This window comes from Pinus tabuliformis, chromosome 3_1 (genome assembly GCF_031772625.1).
Source record: "Pinus tabuliformis cultivar Carrire ecotype Pingquan chromosome 3_1, CPIR1, whole genome shotgun sequence".
NCBI lineage: Eukaryota > Viridiplantae > Streptophyta > Pinopsida > Pinales > Pinaceae > Pinus > Pinus tabuliformis.
In genome coordinates this window covers 563,393,294-563,415,219 of record NC_142301.1, presented here as the reverse complement: position 1 = coordinate 563,415,219, position 21,926 = coordinate 563,393,294, and the positions used below count along the sequence as shown (strand labels likewise).

Below are 21,926 nucleotides of genomic sequence, written 5' to 3'. Positions count from 1 at the left end.
GATTTTGGTCCCCAAAAGCGTTTACTGAATGAGGTGAGGAATCTTTTCCTCCGCCTTCTCTTTGGTATAACATTTAGCTTTGCCTCAAAGTTGTCCCTTCAACCCAGTATTCCAAATGTCATGTTCCCCTTGTATTCTAGTTCTTGACCTCATCTACAAAATTGTATCTTTTGTCACCTCTACCTAAGCACCTGGTGCGAAATCCTCCAAAGAAGGTAGTACTTGTTCCTCTTCTTAATCTAGCATGGAAGACTCATAGAGTTTAAAATTCTCTACATTCACAACTAAGTAAATTTTCATATGGAGTGTTAGTTCCATATAATACTAGTGATTTCCTCATTACTATTGTCATTGTAGCCCTAATTGTTATTGTTGTGCCCTATTGTCCCCATATTGTTATTATTGTGCCCCATACAAGCCCACTATTGTTATTGTTGTGCCCTTATATTATTATTGTTAGGTTGACTTCGATTATATTGTGACCCCTTAGACTCCTATATATAGAAAGGAGTTTTAGTCATTTGTATCATCCAAGAATTGTTCATTTGTGTAATATAAATGAGGTTCCCCCCTCGAAGAGCCTGATTTGTAAGGCATTGATCTTTATTTTCTATATTTTTGTTAGTTGGTTTCATAACATTTGGTATGTGAGATTTGGATTTTAGGTTTTTGCTGCTCCAAATAGGTAATCATGGAATTTTCACTATAATGTTTTTTCTGTGACATTTCAGAAGTTAAAAAAAACCCATTTGAGTCGAAATCGTTCTAAATCTCGGGTCTGAATTTTAGATCTTGTCTCATTATATTTTCGGAGATATGATCTGAGGAAAGTCATCATAACTTTCTCTTTGAGAATCAGATTGAAATTTTGTAAGAAGTTACAGAAAGAGGATGGATTTTAGTTTTTTGTGTATCTTTTTTAGATCCGAAGGACAAAACAGTGACACGTGGCACATTGTACAAGTTCACTCTACTGAAAAATTATATAATCAGGTCATCTTGGGAGATTCAGCATAACTCTTTCTTGGAGAATCCAATTTTGATCAGACTGGTGGCATTGGAAATAGGACTGAGAGGGCTACCGTAGGAAATAATTTCAAACCTTGGAGATCCGCAATTACAAAGATACATCAAATTCAATATTGAGCATCTACAAAGCGAAAAAAGGTGTGTAGTCTTTTTAAAATTTTTGCATAATTTTGGGTTGGAAAATTAGTTTGAAGTTCAAAGGGCATAGTGAAGCATAATTATAATTAACGAATGCCCCGAAGAAAGAAAATGAAAACACCTAGTAAGCAACCTGAAAGCTCTAGCATGACTCATGAAGAAGATGAAGAAATGCAACATGATATATCAAAATTATGATACCAAGTGCAACAAATTTCACTCTCACAAAAGGTAACGGAAGCTAAGATTGATGGTTTAAAGAAAGATGCGGAAGCTAAGATGAATGGTGTGGAAGCTAATATGAATGGCATGCATGTTAGGATGGATGGCGTGGAAGTTAAGATGGATGGCATGGAAGCTAAGATAGATGTCATGGAAGCTAATATGAATGGCATGGATGCAAAAATGGATGGTATAAAAGAAAAACTAAAAGGCGACATGGAAGATTTGAACATAGATTTGACTAAGTTGCTACAAGAAATGCTTACTAATGGTGAAAGGGTAGTAAAGGAAACTCATGATGAGAACAAAAGAAATGTTAATCATGATTTCATAGACTCTAATGTTGGATTGAAGATCCACCATGTTCCAAAGATTGATATGAGGAAGTTTTATGGCAAGGATCCTGTAACATGGATACTACAAATGGAGAAATATTTCGATCTCCATAATGTGCAAAACACACAAAAGGTATGCATTGCAACTTTATATTTGGAACCAAATCATTTTGTATGGTATCGATGGCTTTGCTCTCATAAACAAATTTTCACTTGGGAAATTTTTACGGAAGAAATGATAGCACATTATGAGGATACAAAAAGCAACACTTTTTTAGCCAAATGATAAACCTCAAACAAAAGGGTTCAATGATGGATCACATTGAGGACTCCAAAAATTGAATATAAGAGTAAAATATATTCAAGAGGAGCATAGGATTGATGTGTTCATAGGGACTTTAAAGGATAACATCCAACATGAGGTTCACCTTTGGGAATCTAACTCATTGGAGAAGGCATTCAGGTTGGCAAGAAAAATGGAAAGAAAAATTATGGAAACAAGGAAGCCTACCACTCACAAGTATAAGGATGGAATTGTTGTTTCCCCTAGCCTTCCAGAACCTACAAGGTTGGTAGCCCAACAATTGGAAGAAAAAAGAGAAAAAGGGATTTGTTACAGTTGTGATAGAAAATACACTAAAGGTCATAATTGTGCTAAGAAGAAATTATTTTACATATATTATGAAGAGGAGGAAGAAAAGGAATAAGAAACATCAAAAGAAGAGGATATACACCAAGAACAAACCCTAGAGAAAGAATAAATGGATCCGACCATATCTTGTAATGCATTGGACAAAATTACCACTTCTTAAACTATCAAAATAGAAGGACATATCAAGAAGAAAAAAGTAATAGTTGATTGATTCGGGTAGTACCCATAATTTTATTCATTGTAAGATAGCCAAGGAATTGAATTGCTTCCTATATCCAGCACTAGAGTGTCAAGTGATGGTTGCAAGTGGAGGAACCATAAATTTCTCTAGAAAGTGCCACAATATCAAGCTATCCATGGGAGTATATGTATTGAATAGCCCAATTCTTTCCATTCCAATGGGTGGTGTTGATGTTGTACTAGGAGTCCAATGGCTGCAATCACTGGGTACAATAGCTTTTAATTTTCAAGAACCTTTCATGAAATTTTCTTCAGAAGGAAAGCAAGTTGAATTAAGAGGTATTGTAGGGAAACCATGAAAGATAATGAGCTCTAATGGAATCAAAATTCTTCTAAAGAAAGAACAACGAGGCTTAATTGCACAATTATGTTCGCTATAGGTTCCCACATCGAAATAATCTATTTCTCCATATCTCCAAAAAGCCTTGGGCAAACATTCCAAGGTATTTGAGACTCCCAAAGTTCTAACACCTATTCGTGATCATGATCATGCTATTCATTTTATTCCAGGAAGTGTTCCTCCAAAAATCATGCCTTACAGATATCCCTATGCCCAAAAGAGTGAAATTGAACGTATGGTTGTAGAAATGCTAGAGGCTGGTATAATTCAACCTAGTTAAAGTTCTTTCTCTGCTCTAGTAGTATTGGTGCACGAGAAGGATGGATCATGGCACATGTGTCCAGATTATAGGGAGCTCAACAAGCTCACTATTAAAGATAAATTTCTCATTCCTCTCATTGATGAACTATTGGATGAATTGCATGGATCAATTTACTTCACCATCTTGGATCTTTGTTTAGGATATCATCAAATCAGAATTAATACTGGAGACATTCTGAAAACAACGTTTAGAACTCATGAGGGTCATTATGAATTTTTGGTCATGCCTTTTGGCCTTACCAATGCACCTTCTATATTTCACGGTTTGATGAATTCCATTTTGAAACCCTTCCTTAGAAAATTTATGTTAGTATTTTTTGATGATATACTAATCTATATCAAGTCTTGGAAGAATCATGTTCAACATGTTGATAGGGTGCTCAAACTATTGGAGGAGAAACAATTATATAAAAAAATCTCCAAATGTTTCTTTGGAGCACAAGAGGTGGAATATCTGGGACATATTGTATCTCATGAAGGTTTTAAGGTAGACCCTCGCAAAATTAAAGTCAATAAGGAATGGAAAATCCCCACATCGATAAAGCATCTGCCAGGATTTCTTGGGTTGACAGGGTATCATCGCAACTTTGTTAAGAATTATGGGAGAATAGCAGCACCTCTAACAACATTATTAAAGAAAGATGCATTTTTATGGACTCCAGAAACAACGAAGGCCTTTGAACATCTTAAAGAGGCAATGTGACAAGCACCGGTCTTAGCTATGCTGGACTTCACAAAAACCTTTATTGTGGAATGTGATGCCTTAGGAAATGGAATTGGTGTTGTTTTAATGCAAGAAGAAAGACCCACTGCTTTTGAAAGTCGTCCAATCAAAGGACATTATTTACACATATCTATTTATGAGAAGGAAATGTTGGAAATATTACATACACTTAAGAAATGGCGACCCTATCTAATGGGAAGACACTTCAAGGTATAAATAGATCATGATAGTCTTAAATACTTTTTAGACGAAGGATTATCTTCCGAAGAGAAACAAAAATGGGTCACAAAGATGTTGGGTTATTACTTTGAAATCATATACAAAAAAGGGAAGAAAAATGTCGTGGCAGATGCACTCTTAAGAAAGGATGAGGATGTGGAAACATTACTTTGTTCCATTTCTATTATCCAACCAGATTGGGTAAATGAAGCAAGGGATGAATGGAAGAATGATGAAGAATTGTGGGCATTCATTTAAAAGTTACAACAAGGTCCCAGTACATCTGATACATTTAGCTGGAAAAATGATTCTTATGGTACAAAGATCGCTTATACCTATGTCAGAATTCCCAACTCAAACAAAATATTCTTATGGAATTGCATGCCTCTCCCCTAGGAGGGCACTTAGAATTTTTAAAAACTTACCACAGGGTTAAGAAGGAATTTTTTTGGGATAGCCATGAATCTGATATTCAAAATTTTGTGGCGAAATGTTTGATTTTCCAACAAAAACAAGTTGAAACAATTAAGACCCCGGCTCTATTAAAACCTTTATCCATTCCAAGTAAATGTTGGGAGGAGGTTTCAATGTATTTTATCACAGGTTTACCCAAGTTCAAAGGAAAGAGTGTCATCATGGTGGTAGTTGACAGGCTTACCATGTATGCACACCTTTATGCATTATCTCATCCATTTAAAGCCAATATAGTTTCTACTGCATTTATGAAAACAATTCAAAAGCTACATGGAAACCCAAATATTATTGTAAATGAGAGAGATCCCATTTTCATTGGAAATTTTAGACAGAATTATTTTCTTGTCTTGGTGCTTAGTTAGCTCATAAATCATTTATCATCCTCAATCTGATGGGAAAACTAAGATAGTAAACAAATGTTTGGAAGGATATATTTGTTGCTTTGTATCTGATAAAGAGACACAATGGGTTAAATGGTTGCCTTTTGCTGAATGGTGGTATAACACTTCCTTCCATACTGCAGCAAAAATGGCCCCATTTATTACACTTTATGGATGTCACCCATCATCCATCACATCATATTTAAGAGAAAATTCTAAGGTTCAAGCAGTGGAAAATCACATCGATCATCAACAACAAGTTCTCCAACTCTTAAAGGATAACGTAACTTTGGCACAAAATAGAATGAAACAACGAGTAGATCAACATCATAGTGAAAGAAGTTTTGGTATAGGTGATTGGGTATTTCTATGGCTACAACCATATAAAAAATTTTCCCTCAAGAAAGCTAAGAAGGATAATAAATTATCACCAAAGCATTATGGTCCATACAAGGTGTTGCAAAAGATTGGTACCACGACATACAAATTGGAGCTTCCTGCATCTTCTTGAGTGCACCCAGTTTTCCATGTTTCATGCTTAAAGAAGGTTTGGTGACAAGCTCCTAGTTAAAACAATATTGCCAGAACTTGATGAGGAAGGAAAAATCATATTGGAACCTAAAGCAGTCACAGAAACAAGAACTCGATAGTTGCAAAATCAATCAACTTCGGAGTATCTTGTCAAGTGGAAGAGCTTACCCACTAAAGATTCCACATAGGAGGACAAGAATCTTATACAAAATCATCCAGAATTACTCAAGCGTTGAGGACAACACATTTTTGAAGGAGAGGGGCATGTTAGGTCCCTATAATACTAGTGATTCTCCCATTACAATTGTCATTGTATCCCTTATTGATATTGTTGTGCCCCTATTGTCCCCATATTGTTATTATTATGCCCCATAGAAGCCCACTATTATTATTTTTGTGCGCTTATATTATTATTGTTAGGTCAACTTTGATTATATTATGACCCTTAGATTCCTATATATTGAAAGGAGGTTTTTTCATTTGTATCATCCAAGAATTGTTCATTTGTGTAATGCAAAGGAGGTGGCCCCCTCGAAGAGGCTGATTTCTAATGTGTTGATCTTTCTTTTCTATCTTTTTGTGAGCTGGTTTCATAACATATAGTGGTAAATTGAGTCTATAGTAATTAACGACCACCTTTTCAAGTAGTTCAAAGGGACCAAACCTTAGAGCCTTGATTTTCTTACCAAGACCCTGCAACCTCTCATTGTTCAACTGCAACCATACTCAATCTCCCACCTTGAATGATTTCTCTATCCTGTGTTGATCATGTCTAGCCTTATACTTATCCTACAACTTATGTAGTGTTTAATGTACATATAGATGGATTTTCCTGATCTTCTCTATAAAAATTTTAGCCCTAAAAGAATCTACTAGAAGATATTCCCTCACTCCTTGTTGCCCATATGCAATATCGAAAGGTGAAGGTCACAAATATCCAAAACAAGTCTCAAATGGGGGCTTTCCTATAGAAGTTTGGTTTTCTATGCTATAATAATGTTGTATATATACCATATTTTCATCCCAGGTCCTCATATGCTTCTAGTTGTATCCCCTCGGAAGCTGCACCAAAGTCCTATTAACTACTTTTTCCTTCCCATCTACTTTTGGATGGAATGTTGTAGATCTCTTCAACTTTGTGTCCATCTTCTCCCACAATGTAGTCTAGAATACACTGAGAAATCTTGTTTCCCTATCTAAAATGATGCTCCTTGGTATCCCAAAGTTCACCCAGACCTGTCCAAAGAACAAGTTTGTTGCTTCTTGTTTACTAATGGTCCTTTTATAGGGCATAAAAACACATATCTTGTTGAACCTGTTAACTACGATGAATAGGTAGGCATGTCCCTTCCCAGTTGTTGATAAATCTTCCACAAATTCCATGGAATTTCTTTCCCAAGAATGAGTAGGTACAGGTAAGGGATGATACAAACCATTTTTCCTATTGTACGACTTGCTGGTACAACAAAGCATGCATCCTCTTATGAACCTAGCTACCTTCTCTTACATCTTGGGCCAATACACATACCTCTGCAATTTATCCATGGTCATCCCTACAACAATGTTGCTTACAACCCTAGAGGTGTGATCCTCTCTAATCGGCTGTAAATTCTCACCTTTACGAATGCATAGCTTATCCACCTTGTAGAGTAACCCATCCTAGAGATGGTAGTCAATTGTTATGTCGTCGTCATGCACATAACTCTGACTCTGCAACTGTTGATACACCTCCTTGAAGTCCTCATCCTTTTAATATGCTTCTCTATATGCATCATGGGTGAATGGCTCCATGTGTATAAGAATCCTCAAAGATGTAATTGTTGATGTGGGTGGCCTTGACAATATGTCATCCAACTTGTTTGTGTTTCCCTTCTTATACTTGATCAGCAAATGAAATAATTATAGAAACCACATCCACTTGTAATTCCCAGTATGTTGTAGCTTACTTTGGTCCTTCAAGTATAGGAACAACTCATGATATTTGTGGATTACTATCTCCTTTCCCATCATATAATGATTCCTCTTCTTCACAACTTGCACCATGGCATAAAGCTCCTTGTCATAGGTAGGGTAGTTAAGAACTTACCCATGAAATAGTTTAGAATCGTAACATACATGCCTTCCTCCCTACATCAAGACAACTCCAATAACATACCCACTTGCATTTGTATCCACTTTAAATGGTCGCTACAGGTTTGGTAATGCCAAAACTGGTGCTTGACTAATATTCTTCTTCAGCTCCTCAAAATCCTTCTGGTAATATTTCCACTTTTTTGTTATGGCATGGAGTGGTGCAGCTACCACTAAAAATGAGGCTATGAATTTCCTCAGCTACTATGTTGTGCCAATGAAACTCCTGATCTCAGAAACATTAATAGGTATCGACCATTTCATGATGGCCTCAATATTCGAAGGATCTATCTTCAGTTCTCCTCCACTCATCGCATACCCCAAATACATCAAGGACTGTTGCACAAACTCACACTTCTTGAGATTTGCTAGCAATTAGTGCTTCTTCAATGTTTCAAGCACTTGCATCAAATATGAAATATGCTCCTCACAGGTAGCATTATATACGAGTATATCATCCAAATAGATAATAAAAGCAGAATATATAAAAGTTCGCAACATATCATTCATTAATGTCATAAATGTATCTAGTGCATTACATAGGACAAATGGTATAACTAACCACTCATACAAACCTTTCCTAGTTTTGAAGGCGATCTTCCATGTATCTTCTTCTTTTATTCAAACCTAGTGCAGTGCTTTTCTTGCTACAACCGATCTAGCAAATTATCTATCCTCGGCAGGGGGTATTTGTTGTCGAGTTTGATTTTATTAAAAAATCTATAATCTATACACATATGGCAAGTCCCATCCTTCTTCACCACAATGACTATGGGTGACACACATGGTGATGTACTTAGTCGAATGACACCTTGTTCGAAAAACTGCTACAACTATTTCTTCACCTCACTTGCTTCTATAACAAAGTGCTTATACAACCAAATATTTGGCAATGGAGAGTCTGGTAATAGATGGATCTTGTGCCCCACTTATCTATTAGGTGGTAACATTTTGGGCTCTAGGAACACATCCTTGCATGCCTGTAAAAACTCCTTCAATTCTTATTTATGTTTCTTAGTACACCCTTCTAGTGATGCCTTGCCTCTTATTGACTCCTCTTCACACTAAGTTTCTCTTAAAAATAATAAAACATAATTCTTATTGGAACTATCAATTTCTTGGCTTGGTTGGCACTTATCAATGAAATTTTAGACTTGCCTTTATGCATGTTGGTGATGAAAGATTTTCCATCCTTGATGAACCGATATAGGTTAGCTATCCTCATGAATATTTCATGACACATAGACATGTATGGACTCCCAAACATGACTCCACATAGTACATCAAGGGGAACCACATCTAGGTCTACCTCATCAATAAAATCAACACTAATAACAAATCTAATTTTACATTGTTTTGTTACCTTCAACTCTTTGTCCTTATTTACCCATTTCAATGGATATGGTTTTGGATGATCATGAGCTTCCAGCCCCAACTTCTTGACTAGCTTTGATCCAATGAGATTCACATATCATCCTAAGTCAAACAAAACATCAATATTTGTCTTCTTAACCAGTATCTTTATATGGAAGAGTTTGGTCATTTCTTTCTCTTCTTATTGTTGAAGGCTACTCAGATTGACCTCCTTCTGCATTGATGTAATGATGATATTCTAATCAATGTTTGAGCTACTTTCAACTTGGTTACTTGAATATGCAGCCATGGGATTATTCTTCTTATTATCTTTCTTCTTGTTCTTTAGGTTTAGCTTTGGATGAAATTTCCAACACTTCTCCTTTGTATGGCCATCAATGTTGTAGAAGTTGCAGTGGTTGCTAGGATATTTTCACTAGTGTGTCGTGGCTACTATATTTTTATCTTTTACCCATTTTTACTTCTTCTTCCCCTCCTTAGAAGCTCCATGTTGCTCCTTCTCCTTTGATCGACTTGATTGTGGTCTTTCTAGGCCTATTTTCTCCATATATTGTACCTATACATAAGCCTCATCCAACTAAGTTGGGATTAAACAAAATCACTTTCTCATGTAGATGGAGGTGTAGACCCCCCAAATAATTGAGGAGTACATCTTGTTTCTTCGGAGAGATACCCAACATTATAACCATATTTCTAAATTTCATGGTGTATTATTGCATGCTTTGGATTAGATTTTGCCAGGAGTAATGCCACCAGATCCATTAGTCCTTCACGTACCCAATGGGATAAAACTGTGACTTAATGAGGGTTTTTGAATTTTTCCCACTTAGTCACTGGAGTTTCTCCCTCCAACCTTAAGGTTTCCATGTGGCTCTCCCACCAAGTCAGTGCATGACCCTCCAATTTTAGTCGTGCGAATGAGATTTTCTTTCCTTCGTCAATTTGATGGATCCTGAAATAAACTTCCAATTGCTACAACTAGTGGTTCAACTTCAGAGCATCAATATTGTCATCATATGACTTGATATCAACTTTTTCTTCCATTTTAAGTAGGAATTGGTTTACAACACTCGAACTAGGTTGATATTTTTCAGGTTCTTTCTTTTGTTGGTTCTTTGTGTCTTCTCGACCTTTTGATCCCCCTTATGATTTTTCTTCTACATTCAAACCCCCACCTTCTCCAAATATCCCAAAATTATTTCTTAGGGCCACCATGAGGAATTTTACGTTGCATTTATATCCACGACTTGTTATTTGAGTAGTAAAAACCTCATCTTTGCAGGATCATGAGGTTCATTTACAAATTCATCGGCCATGATTAGGTTTTACGATTTTTTTAAATCTCCAAACAATACCCAAATAAATATTTTCTAACACTAAACGATCCATAAATTGTCCTGGATATTCAACTAGAGAGTTCATCACAACAGATATAATAATATTATATTAAAACTCTGGAAATTCTACACTACTACAGTTTATTAAACTTTAAGATTTGTGGATTTAATAGTAACTAGTGCATGCATGCGAATGGAAATTATGCAGAAAATTAGAGAATGAAAAAATAAGCACACACACACATAGAAGACACAATATATGCTCTTTGGGAAACCTTTCGGAAGAAAACCCAGTTGGAAGGTGAGTCTGCTCCACTCTCTTTCTCTATCTGGAAATATGGTTGGAGGTAAAAAGTAGTAATGCCTATGGCCTGTTGATCCAAATTTAAATAGGAACGCAATAAATTACATATATAACCATAAATACAGAGATGCAATAGAAATAAAACTTCATTTCATTAATATAAAATATTGAAATATGCTTACAAACAGAATGGAAATAAGGCTAGCTTAGACGATTGTAGCTTAACTTTGAGAACACATGTGGTGGCTACGTCCCTCTAAAATGTGTTACAATGAGGGTTGAAGGCCTATTTATTATTGAGAAAGAATGGAAAAACCTAACCCTAGGAGATGAAACGCCAAACTGTGGGCCCCATTGGGGTGAGTTGGTACATCAACCTCATGGGGTCATATCTTTGGCATATGATCTTCGTTTGATGCACATGGTACCTCATTAGAAAGATATATTTGAGGATTACAATCACTAGCAGTGAATATGAAGTTAAATACTTATATTCACCACCGGTGGGTTTCCCAAAAAATGTCGTTTAGGGCCTCAAAATATCTCTGGAAGTTTAGGACCCAAAAAACTACCAAAAATAGTAAATTGTGCTACAATTAGGGAAACTGAAAAAATGAAAGAAACAATGGTGGGGGTCCAAGTGGAATAGGCGGGTGGCCACCAATATCCACCTAGATCACTCTTGGGATGCTACAATGCATAGACCTCTTTGTGCTCTCTACCTCCTATCTCTCCTCGCTATCATTTATAAGCTATGTAACAAAATTCTCTCGAAAGAATGGAATGCCTCTTCCTCCTAGTGGTCCAGTTATAACACGACCTCATAACCTACTAGTGGTTAATTTTGACTACATCAACTCTTCACTAGAGTTACAATATAGACTCTTCTAGAGTATTTTAGATCATAATCACATGGCTAGCCCCTTTTCCATGAATAATGGGGGTTGACGTGGCATCATCCTGAACTATAGGTGTCAAAACAAAAAGCTCAACTTCCGAGACATAGCTTTTTCATATTGACTCTGATTGATGCACTTGTTATGTCATTGGAAATATCTGTGTGTAAAATAGCATCAAATGGTGCCGCATTGAAGTGGCAAATTTTTACCCCCAAAAATGCCATTTGATGCCTCAAAATGCTCTTGAAAAGTTTCAAGCCCCGTTTCTACAAACCGGGTCTCACCGGTAATAATTTTCATGTGAGGTGATTCCTCCAATTTTTCCACTCCAACTACATCAAGATGGATGAAAAACAGTATAATGATCCAATTTGGATCAATAAACCATAAGGATTACCATAATAATAATGAGAAGAGATACCTGATGGTGTTCCTAATTAACATATGTATAAACCATTAACCATTAGAGAGAATATAAATGTGGAGATACAATAATGGTTACAACAAACAGATGGATTAACTGCATAAATTGAAGATAGAGCATTATTATATATATGTATATGTGTATATATATATATATATATATATCTGATGTATAAGTGAGGGTCTTTACAAATGGTATTAGAGTTGTTGTTACAACATTTGGCCTCTTATGGATCTTGAAATTGAATTAGTTATACCTTTCACAAAAAAATTACGTAAAAAGAATTGAATAAATTGAATATGGATGAATAATTTAATGGAACAACCTCTATAGGATCACGAAGGGGTGATGAAAAGCATGACATCAAATTATGAATGGTTCATGGTGGAACCAACAATGCAGAAAGGAAAAACTATGAACTATTGCAAATAATAAGGTTTTTCAAAACAAATCTAGATGATATAAAGGAAAATCAGGAAATGTTGGTCAAGGATAGAGAGGATCAAGAGGATATCAATGGGTATTTGTTAAGGATATTATAAAATAAGAAATTTGATAAAAATACTAACATGAAAATAACTATGAGTAAATCTATTAGCGCGTCAAGCATAACCAATTCAATAACTTCTAGTGACAACTAATCAAATCAATCTAGTGGTCAAGAGAAACATAAATCCACTAGAAACACCTCTTTACCGAGGAAAAGGAGATCATCCTCTCAATTATAGGGAGAATTTAAGAAAATCACACCTCCCAATTTTGATGGTCAATTTGAGGAAGGAGTAGAAGCATGGCTCCTCAATGTGTCTAAATACTTCGAAGTATTCAATTATCCAAGTAATCTTATGGAAATAATGGTAACTTACCAGTTGAAAATTAAGGAAACCTTATGATAGGAAGAAAATAAGTTTGTCAAAATAATCAGAAGCAAGAATCTAACTTGGAAATTGTTTAAGAAAGAATTTGAAAAGAAATATATCACTGAGATATATTTTGATGAAAAGGCTAGGGAGTTTCATGAGCTGAAGTTGGGACAACTTACTATAGATGAGAAGAAGGAGGAGGAAAAAACCCAATTTTTTTCGAGTAATATACCTTTCTCATATAGGGAAAGAATTGGAGTTTGATCAACCTAAAACTATGGATATAACCATTAGGAAAGCTAAACTATGTTTCAATCAAAGGAAGCAAAAAGGAGAAAATTTTAAAGGATGGATATGAAAGAAGCCTTACCAATTTAACAAAAAAAGAAAAGGTTTTAAAAATCCCAAGAATGGAACTAGAATAAGAATTTTAATCAGTAGAAAAGTTTTGGACATAAAGGACGATATGTTATAGGAAACAAAAAATTTAGTGAGTTAGTAAAACCACCTATAAAATGTTGTGGTTGTGGTGAAAACTACCCGTGGGTAGATTTTCCGCAAAATCCATTAAAGAAGAAGATAAATTTAAATAATTTTTAGGAAGCATCCTTTGTAAATGATGTTGCATGTAACATACGTGAAATTATCACTGCATTGGATGGGAGGCAAGCAGATCATTATTCAACCACGGTTGAAGTTCAAGATAAAATCTCTAATAATTTTTTTTTTGTACTCATAGATCCAAGATATACATTAAGTTATGTTTCCCCTATTGTAGTTGAAAAGTGTAAACTTGGAAAAGAAAAAAAATATAAGCCTTGGTTAGTATAGTTGGCCATAAGAACTAAGAGAAAAGTGACTGAAATTAGTAAAAACTACACAATAAATCTGAATGGAATGCAAACTACCCTTAATATGAACATCATACCATTGGGATATTATGATATCCTCATAGTAATGGATTGGTTAGGAGCACATAAAATGATATTAAATTGCCTCGAAAAGTATTTTACCTATGTTGACGATGAAGGAAAATCTTGTATGGTTCAAGGGATTTCAAGAAAAAAAAATGTTAGACAATTTTTTGTTATACAAAAGAATAAATATTCCTGAAAAGGGTGTCATCTATTTATATTCCAAGTACAAGAATTTTCTGAAAATAAATAACAACCATCATTAGAAGAATATCTTATATTAGAACAGTTCAAGGATGTATTTCCAAAAAATAAGAAGACTTCCTCTAAGGAGGGATATTGAATTTACCATTGATATTATACATAGTGTTGTTTTAGTTTCCAAGGCCTCATACAGAATAAGTGTTCTTGAACTAATGGAGTTGAGTATTCAAATATAGGAATTATTGGACAAAAAGTATGTAAGCTATTTGTATCTCCTTTGGAAGCATCAATCTTATTAATGAAAAATAAAGATGGAACATTGAGACTATGCATAGACTATAGACAACTGAATAATATGAACATAACAAATAAGTAGCCCCTGTCAAGAGTAGATGATTTATTTGATCAAGTTAGAGGAGCTTATTTATTCTCTAAAATTGATCTAAGATTAGGGTATCATTAAATCAGGATTAAGGATGTGTATGTTAACCCTATACAAAGATTACCTAGAGACGAATTGTAAAAAAATAGAAAATAAGCAATGATGAGAATATAAAACAAATACATAGATATTTTCCCCTCGATCCCAAAACTGGGACTACGAGATTGATTTTTCATTATGTTCCTTTCAATGTTACAATACATATGTATACATGATGAAGCATTCATGGCCCCCAATCTATTAACCCTCTATTAGAACATAACCATAGTTTCCTTGACTGGATCTACAAAATATCATGGATAGAAGACCATCATGCCAAAAACCATGTGCAAAACCCATGCATAAAACCATAAGTAGGTTTTCCCACCTATTCTATGGTCCAAATTTTTTTTCTCAGGGCACTACCTTAGACCTCGTGCAAGGGGGTTGTGCCCCCGTGCACATGTGACTAGTTGTTGAAAGAATATACCACACACTCAATATTCTCCCACTTGTTGTTTTATTTTCTAAACAGGGGGTTACAGGAGAGCTTAGTCATTGGTCCAGCCCTGCAATGCCTATTTTTTCTATAAACCAAGAAAACTTCTTAATGCTCACATACTTCATCAATGCATCTACAACATTCTTTAAAGTGTCCACCTTTACGAGTAACACCTTTTTTTCCTCAACTATATCTCTCACAAAGTGATACTGAACATAAATGTGCTTTGTATTTGAATGATAAGAAGGGTTATTTTCCAAGAAAATTGCACTTTGGCTGTCACAGTCTATCCTTATAACTTGTTGTACTAACCCCATACTTGAACACAATATATGAAACAAACATAATTCCTTTCTTGCATGAGTGGTTGCCATGTATTCTGCGTCTATAGTTGAAAGTGCCACTACATACAATCTTTTTCCCATCCAGCTGATTGCACCTACAAATAGCCTAAACACCTACCCACTAGTAGATCTTCTCCAATCTGGATCTCTAGTGTAGTCTACATCAACAAAGCCATAGATTTCCAAAACTCTATCCAATCTTGGTCTTCCTTGGTAGCACAAACCATAATCAATAGCGCCATACAGATACTTGAAAACCCACTTCACTGTTGTCCATTTCTACTTCCCTAATTTTGACATAAATCTGCTCAATACTCCCACTACATGTGCAATGTTTGGTCTAGTACATACCATTGCATACATCAGGCTACCGACTGCACTTGCGAATGGAGCATGAGGCATGTCCTCTTCCTCTTCTTGTGTCTTAGGACAATATTCAACAAATAACTTTACACCTACAGGAATCAGAACCTTAACCGGTTTACTATCCTACATATTAAATCTTTGCATTATTGTCTCGACATATTTCCTCTAGTTTAACTAGAGATTCCTCTTTTCCCAGTCTCGTTTAATTTCCATGCCCAAGATATAGTTTCCACTACGAAGATCCTTTATGTCAAATTTGGAGGAAAACTAGGTCTTCCAATTGTGGAAAATTTATTTTTCATTTCCAACCAATAACATATCATCCACATACAAGACTAGATAAAATAAATAACACGGTCACCAAATGATTTAAAATTCACACAGTGATTCGCTTTTCTTCTTGTGAAGCCAAGTCCCTGTATATATATAAGGTGGCAACCAAAGACTTTAGTGTTTCCTTCATGAAATATGTCGAATTGCCAATGCTCCCACCAACAAATAAAGGGTAATCCTCAGAGAAAGCCTCACGAAAATAAAAAAAGATCGAGTGATCTAAAGTGATGGCATCACCTGAAAGGAGAGAAACACCCTATTACAAAAAAAATACTCATATTTTAATTGATGTACATTGTGAAGCTATTGCAACATAATGAAGGAGCTTATAACTAAGGAAAAACTCATGAAAATGAAAATCCCTCGACACCCCCAACCCCCCGCCCCCTCCTGAAAAAGAAAAGGGTGTTGTCTTTAGTGGGACTTTTTGGACTTTCCGGTGCTTATATATAGCATGTATAGCCAAGCGAAATCAGGGACAATGTTGTTTAGGCAAGAAAGGGCAGATCTTGGTGGAAATTCGATAGTGAGGTGAGCATTTTGAGCATTAGACTTTTTAAATACTGAAACGAGTTGTTCTATAGTTCAATCTATACACTGCTTGAAGCTCAGTTATCACTTCGTAGAACGGCTTTTTGTGTTTTCCTTTATGGTTTTCATATAATTGATAGAAAGGATTAATATATGAGATTTAGTGAAACCTCTCACACCGTTACCAAATATGCCTAAAACAAGCGTGATGTAGGTAAGCCAATTTTGATGCACTAATATTGTGCTTTGTACGGTTACTCAAGCAGATATCCTCGAGACAACTTCGACCGCATCTGGAAACCAGATATAGATCTTACTGATTCAAGTATCGTACGGAATGTAAGTTCGAAAGAGCCCATTTTCTCAGACAGTACCAAAAACCATCCTCCAACTGCTGTCATGCAAACGGCATGGGTCATGAATATCGACGACTTTCGGTTTACTCTACCAACAGCCCCTTGGGCCAAGTCATTACTGCTGCTATATTTAGCGGAGCTCGAGACGCTCAATACATCCGAATCTACATCTTTTTACGTCACCATAAATGGGGAATACAGGTCTGAAACCATTTGGCTGGTGAGAAATTATTCTGCGTTAGAGCTAACATTCATATCCAATGAAGCAAACGAGTTCATATTTCACCTCGTGAAGGCTCCTCGCTCCACGAATCGTCCTATAATTAATGCTTTTGAGTATTACACGATACATCCTACGCAGACGGCAACAAATTCACAGGACAGTAAGTGCCCTCACTAAACTTCTACTCGTAGAATTACTTGTACCAGAATTCAACGTGTAACCAAATAGTTCTTATTCTGCAGTTGAAGCTCTTGGCGCTATAAAAAGTAAGTATGGCATAAAAGGCTGGATTTCCGATCCTTGTTATTTGATACCGTGGAATGGATTGCGCTGTGTTAACAGTTCTCTGGCCAATAGAATTTCGGAAATGTAAGTTTAATTCTTCGATTTGTTTGTAGCTGAAATTGCAGTAGTACTAAAAACTTCTAAGTCAAAATTGCAAGACCTTACAGTAATCCTCCATGTCGCCAGAAATTTGTCGGGAAGGAATCTTACAGGATCCGTACCTGAGGAAATTGGACAGTTGACAGCGTTAGTCAACGTGTAAGTAGACTTTAATTTTGTCTTTAACTCTTCCATCCTGAAATCCTTCTACTGAAAAGTTGCAGGGTAACAAATGCAATTATGATACTTAGCCATGTCCAATAAAGTTTAAAATTTTATATTTTCTATATATATATATCTATATATATATATCTATAACCTCAACAAAGGATTTTGAAACCTTGATTGAAAATATTTGTGCAAAAATTAAAATTCATGTATGTGTGAAGTTCGAAATTTGACAGAACAGACTCGTTCATGTGCACCTAATTAGTTGAAATGTGTCCTACCATTCTTCATTTTCTTTTAAAAATTATTAACGGTTCATAAATCTCCCTCCCACCTGTGATTGTGTAAAAAATAGAGTTTGATGATGCGTCTAGGCAGCATCGCTAGCAATTTGAATATTATATTGGTATGGCATTCACCCATTTGTGTTTGAAAATAAGCAGGTCACTTGAAAATAATAATCTGATCGGACCCTTGCCAGATTTGTCCGGTTTAATCATGTTGGAGAGATTGTAAGTACTTCTTTTAAACATAAACCCTCCCTGTAAGTCTTTCGTTCTTAACTCAGATAGATTGTAATTTTATGAGGCTTGGTTCGCTTGTTGTGCAGACATTTACAAAACAACAACTTGAACGGTAGTCTTCCAGACTGGTTATCCAACCTCAACAACCTTAAAGAATTGTATATCCCGATCCTGCTTCAGTTGCCAGTTCCTCTTTAAAATTAACATTAACTGTAATTTCTAATATCATATAGCCATCATTTGTACCATTATAACAGGTTTATCCAGAACAACAATTTCAGCGGAGTAATTCCTGGGCAACTTTTCTACAAGACTTCATTGAATGCCATGTAATCAAATATCTTATATTTTACTTCTTTTATTCGCCATAGATTCCCATTCGTATATTTTGAAGTAGTGATTTTTCAGTATTTTCTTTACCAGCAATGCGATACCTCATATCTAGCCTTACTGCTTAAAGTTCATAGTTCACTGCAAATCGTTTTGTTTGATTTGTTGCAGATTCACTGGGAACCCCCACCTCTGCATTTATAAGGCGGGAGAGTGTGTCGGACAAATTCAGGAAACCAGAAGCAATTCAAAGCGTGTTAACCTCGGAACTATCCTCGGAATAACTATAAGTGGAGGTTTATTTGCTTTAGCGATGTGGGGAGCTATTGCCGTATACCGGAGAAAATTGAGGAAAAGACAGCGCCACAATAAAGGTCAGGCAGGAATTTGCAATTTTACGAGTATTGTAATATGAGACGTCCTAGGAAACCCATATGAGAAATTGCGTAAGACCCTGCTTTTATAATTTGTATATTTATCTGGATTGCAGATGACACTATAGAGGTGCCACAGCTCGAAAATTATCGCCGCTTTACGTTTAAGGATATTGCGGAAGCCACAAAAAACTTTAGTCAAGAAATTGGACAAGGGAACTCGGGAAACGTATTTCATGGTAAGTTGCGGGATGGGACAGAAGTAGCAGTTAAAACGTTCTCAACATTTCCGCAGTTCCGGACTGAGGTACGTAATACAAGTTCTGCATTGTCTAATTATACTGACAATAATTTGGTTGCACCCAAAAAATGTACACTAAAATTCATGTGGGTGGCTTTCTTTCATTAACAGGCTGATGTTCTTTCCAAAGCCCAGAATAAGAACTTGATGCCTTTACACGGTTACTGTAGTGAATTGAAAAATCCTATGCTTATCTACGAGCTCATGTCAGGAGGATCCCTATCGGACAAGCTTCATGGTAAAGATGTTTCGTTGAGTTGCTGAAGTTTAACATTAATTACTACGACAGAATTTTAGAAAAATACTTTAGATTTGATTTTAGATTTATCGTCCAGGTGCTGTTGCAGGACATTCGAACCTTGATTGGAAAACAAGGCTGAACATAGCTTTAAATGTGGCGCAGGGTAACTCTTTCAGTAATTTAACGCACAGTTATTATTTGTGATTTAAACGCTGTTACAAAGGACAAATCATGTCTAACAATATACATCATCTATTTCTGTGCAAAGGACTCGAATTCATGCACGCGGGTTGCACCCCAAAGATAATTCACAGGGATGTCAAGACCGCCAACATCCTTCTAGACAACAATATGAATGCAAAACTGGCCGATTTTGGTATTTCGAAGATAGCAAAGGATGGGCAGGCTTCACATGCTACAACATCTATGGCAAAGGGAACGCCTGGATACATCGATCCAGAGTATATCACACATATAACTTCCACTTTCTTTCAAATATTCTTCTTCATCATTAAAATTATTCGATTACTTAATGAGAGAAGAAGCAATTTCAATTGAGTTTGGGGATGTTTTACAGGTATCGACGCACTAACAAGGTGACTGAGAAGAGTGATGTATATAGCTTTGGAGTCGTTTTGTTTGAAATGATATGCGGCAGAAAAGCCGCAAATGAAAGTCTGCTTGAAGAGGAATTTAACCTCGTTAATTGGGTAATCTGAACAACATAAAATAACATTCAATTGCATTTTCTGCCAAAGACTAAGCGTATCTCATACTAAGCTTATGTTATGTGAGACTCGTAATAGTTATATTTGGATATATTTACAGGTGACACCTTACGTGAAGGATGAAAAAGCAGTCCCAAAAATCATAGACAAGAGGTTGGCCGGAAATGACGACTTGGAATCAATTGTTCGTGTTGCAAAACTGGCGCTGAGATGTGTTGACGATACACCGAGCTTGAGGCTAAGCATGACCGATGTAGTGGGAGAGATAAAAGATGCCTGAGAAAGAGAATAATGCTCAATTGCCGGATCTGAAGGAGCATGGTATCCAATATGGAGATTCTCAAGCCATCCCTGTCCGTTCGCGGCAGGATTCAGGTAAATCCAAGGATATGGAATGGGTTGACGACAGCTCCGAAGTGCGTCCATTAAAGTAAGATGAGTGCAAGCTCATTGATAACCATTCAACCAATTACGTTGACCGGTAAAGCCTGTCGAATCAATCTTCACTTGTTTGCTTTGGCATTTGGCTTCTTTAATGAAGTACGCGCCTGCTAATCTACCCTCGTGAATTGAACATTCTACTCCGTAAACAAGAGTTTAGAAATTAGCTTGTCATTATTGTAATACGTCCATTTACCGCGTAAACCAGATCAGCATGTACGACTTGAGTTTTTGGTGATGAAGATGCTCTACTAGAACCAAGATTATACCATAGACATTTTCTTCAATAATATTTGTTGAATATTTTATGCACATGTCAGTTATGGAAGACGATGTTGCTTTTGTTTTGGTCTGCCTATTTTAAAGAAAACATTTGTCTTAATAGTTTGTACTGTTTTCCATTTTACAAACTGTAAAAGAAAATGCAAAATTTTATTAATGCCAAAATGCCTAGATTGTGCTTTGTTCTCGATTGCGGAGGGAGTATGAGTTGTTTGTATAAATGCCTAGTTTTATTGTCAACTGTTGTATTATCCGTTTTGCTAATTGACATCTTTCTCATTGTTTCACAGAAATTGATATCTTTTTCAGTGTTTCACAGAATTATTAAGTAAATATATAGCATATCAATTATGAAAAAATATATCCACGGACCTAGATGTTTTAAACTCTGATTGTGTAAATTAAACTTATCTCATCAGTCGATTCAATGCAGAAATCTATTCAATGCATATGTAGTGTTAAAAACATGTAACAAATCTATTTATATGTACAAAACAGAATTATTGTTCAAATTTATTCATTTGCATTAAGGAAATGCAAGAATTTGAATTAGATATTAAACACTACTCCATTAGATGCTTTCTTTAGAAAATACACATTGAAAGAATTAATTTTTGTAGTTCAAATAACTATAACCCCATTGCTTGATTAACAATAGCCTCAATTTGTCTCAGCGCAATTAGGTTTTTTTAGAAGTTTGTGGAATTGTGAAAATAAGGCAACCCAGGTTTAAATCCCCTTTAGCCAGCTTGGAAAAAAAAAACAATACCCTCAAATTCAATGCTAAGAGTTTCTCTTCTTAATATTGTCTAAATTAAATTAGAGTAATTAGAGGTCTCAACTATCCCAATAATAATCAAGAAGGTTGAGGCACAAAAATAAACTAGATAAGAGAGACTGCAAATCATTGGTAGCAGTGAGTGTAACATTCAATAGGTGTAACATTCAATAGCTACATCTATATGAGTCTTAAAGAGTAAGCATTATTCAAGTCAACATATGTCTATGTCTATTACGTACTTT

General features: G+C 35.7%; 1 protein-coding gene across 1 annotated transcript in view; it reads left to right on the top strand.

Annotated features, from left to right (window-relative positions):
- Positions 1-20,460, top strand: part of LOC149188241 (putative LRR receptor-like serine/threonine-protein kinase At1g67720) — a 49,616-nt gene extending 29,156 nt beyond the window's left edge. Inside the window, exons 3-15 of the mRNA XM_089409902.1 lie at positions 16,818-17,290; positions 17,373-17,499; positions 17,602-17,673; positions 18,126-18,194; positions 18,293-18,364; positions 18,464-18,535; positions 18,708-18,910; positions 19,027-19,217; positions 19,323-19,449; positions 19,547-19,615; positions 19,721-19,913; positions 20,030-20,162; positions 20,281-20,460. Coding sequence (XP_089266028.1) covers positions 16,818-17,290; positions 17,373-17,499; positions 17,602-17,673; positions 18,126-18,194; positions 18,293-18,364; positions 18,464-18,535; positions 18,708-18,910; positions 19,027-19,217; positions 19,323-19,449; positions 19,547-19,615; positions 19,721-19,913; positions 20,030-20,162; positions 20,281-20,460 — 1,981 coding nt within the window. The remainder of the gene's footprint in view (positions 1-16,817; positions 17,291-17,372; positions 17,500-17,601; positions 17,674-18,125; positions 18,195-18,292; positions 18,365-18,463; positions 18,536-18,707; positions 18,911-19,026; positions 19,218-19,322; positions 19,450-19,546; positions 19,616-19,720; positions 19,914-20,029; positions 20,163-20,280) is intronic.
- Positions 20,461-21,926: the final 1,466 nt, after the last annotated feature.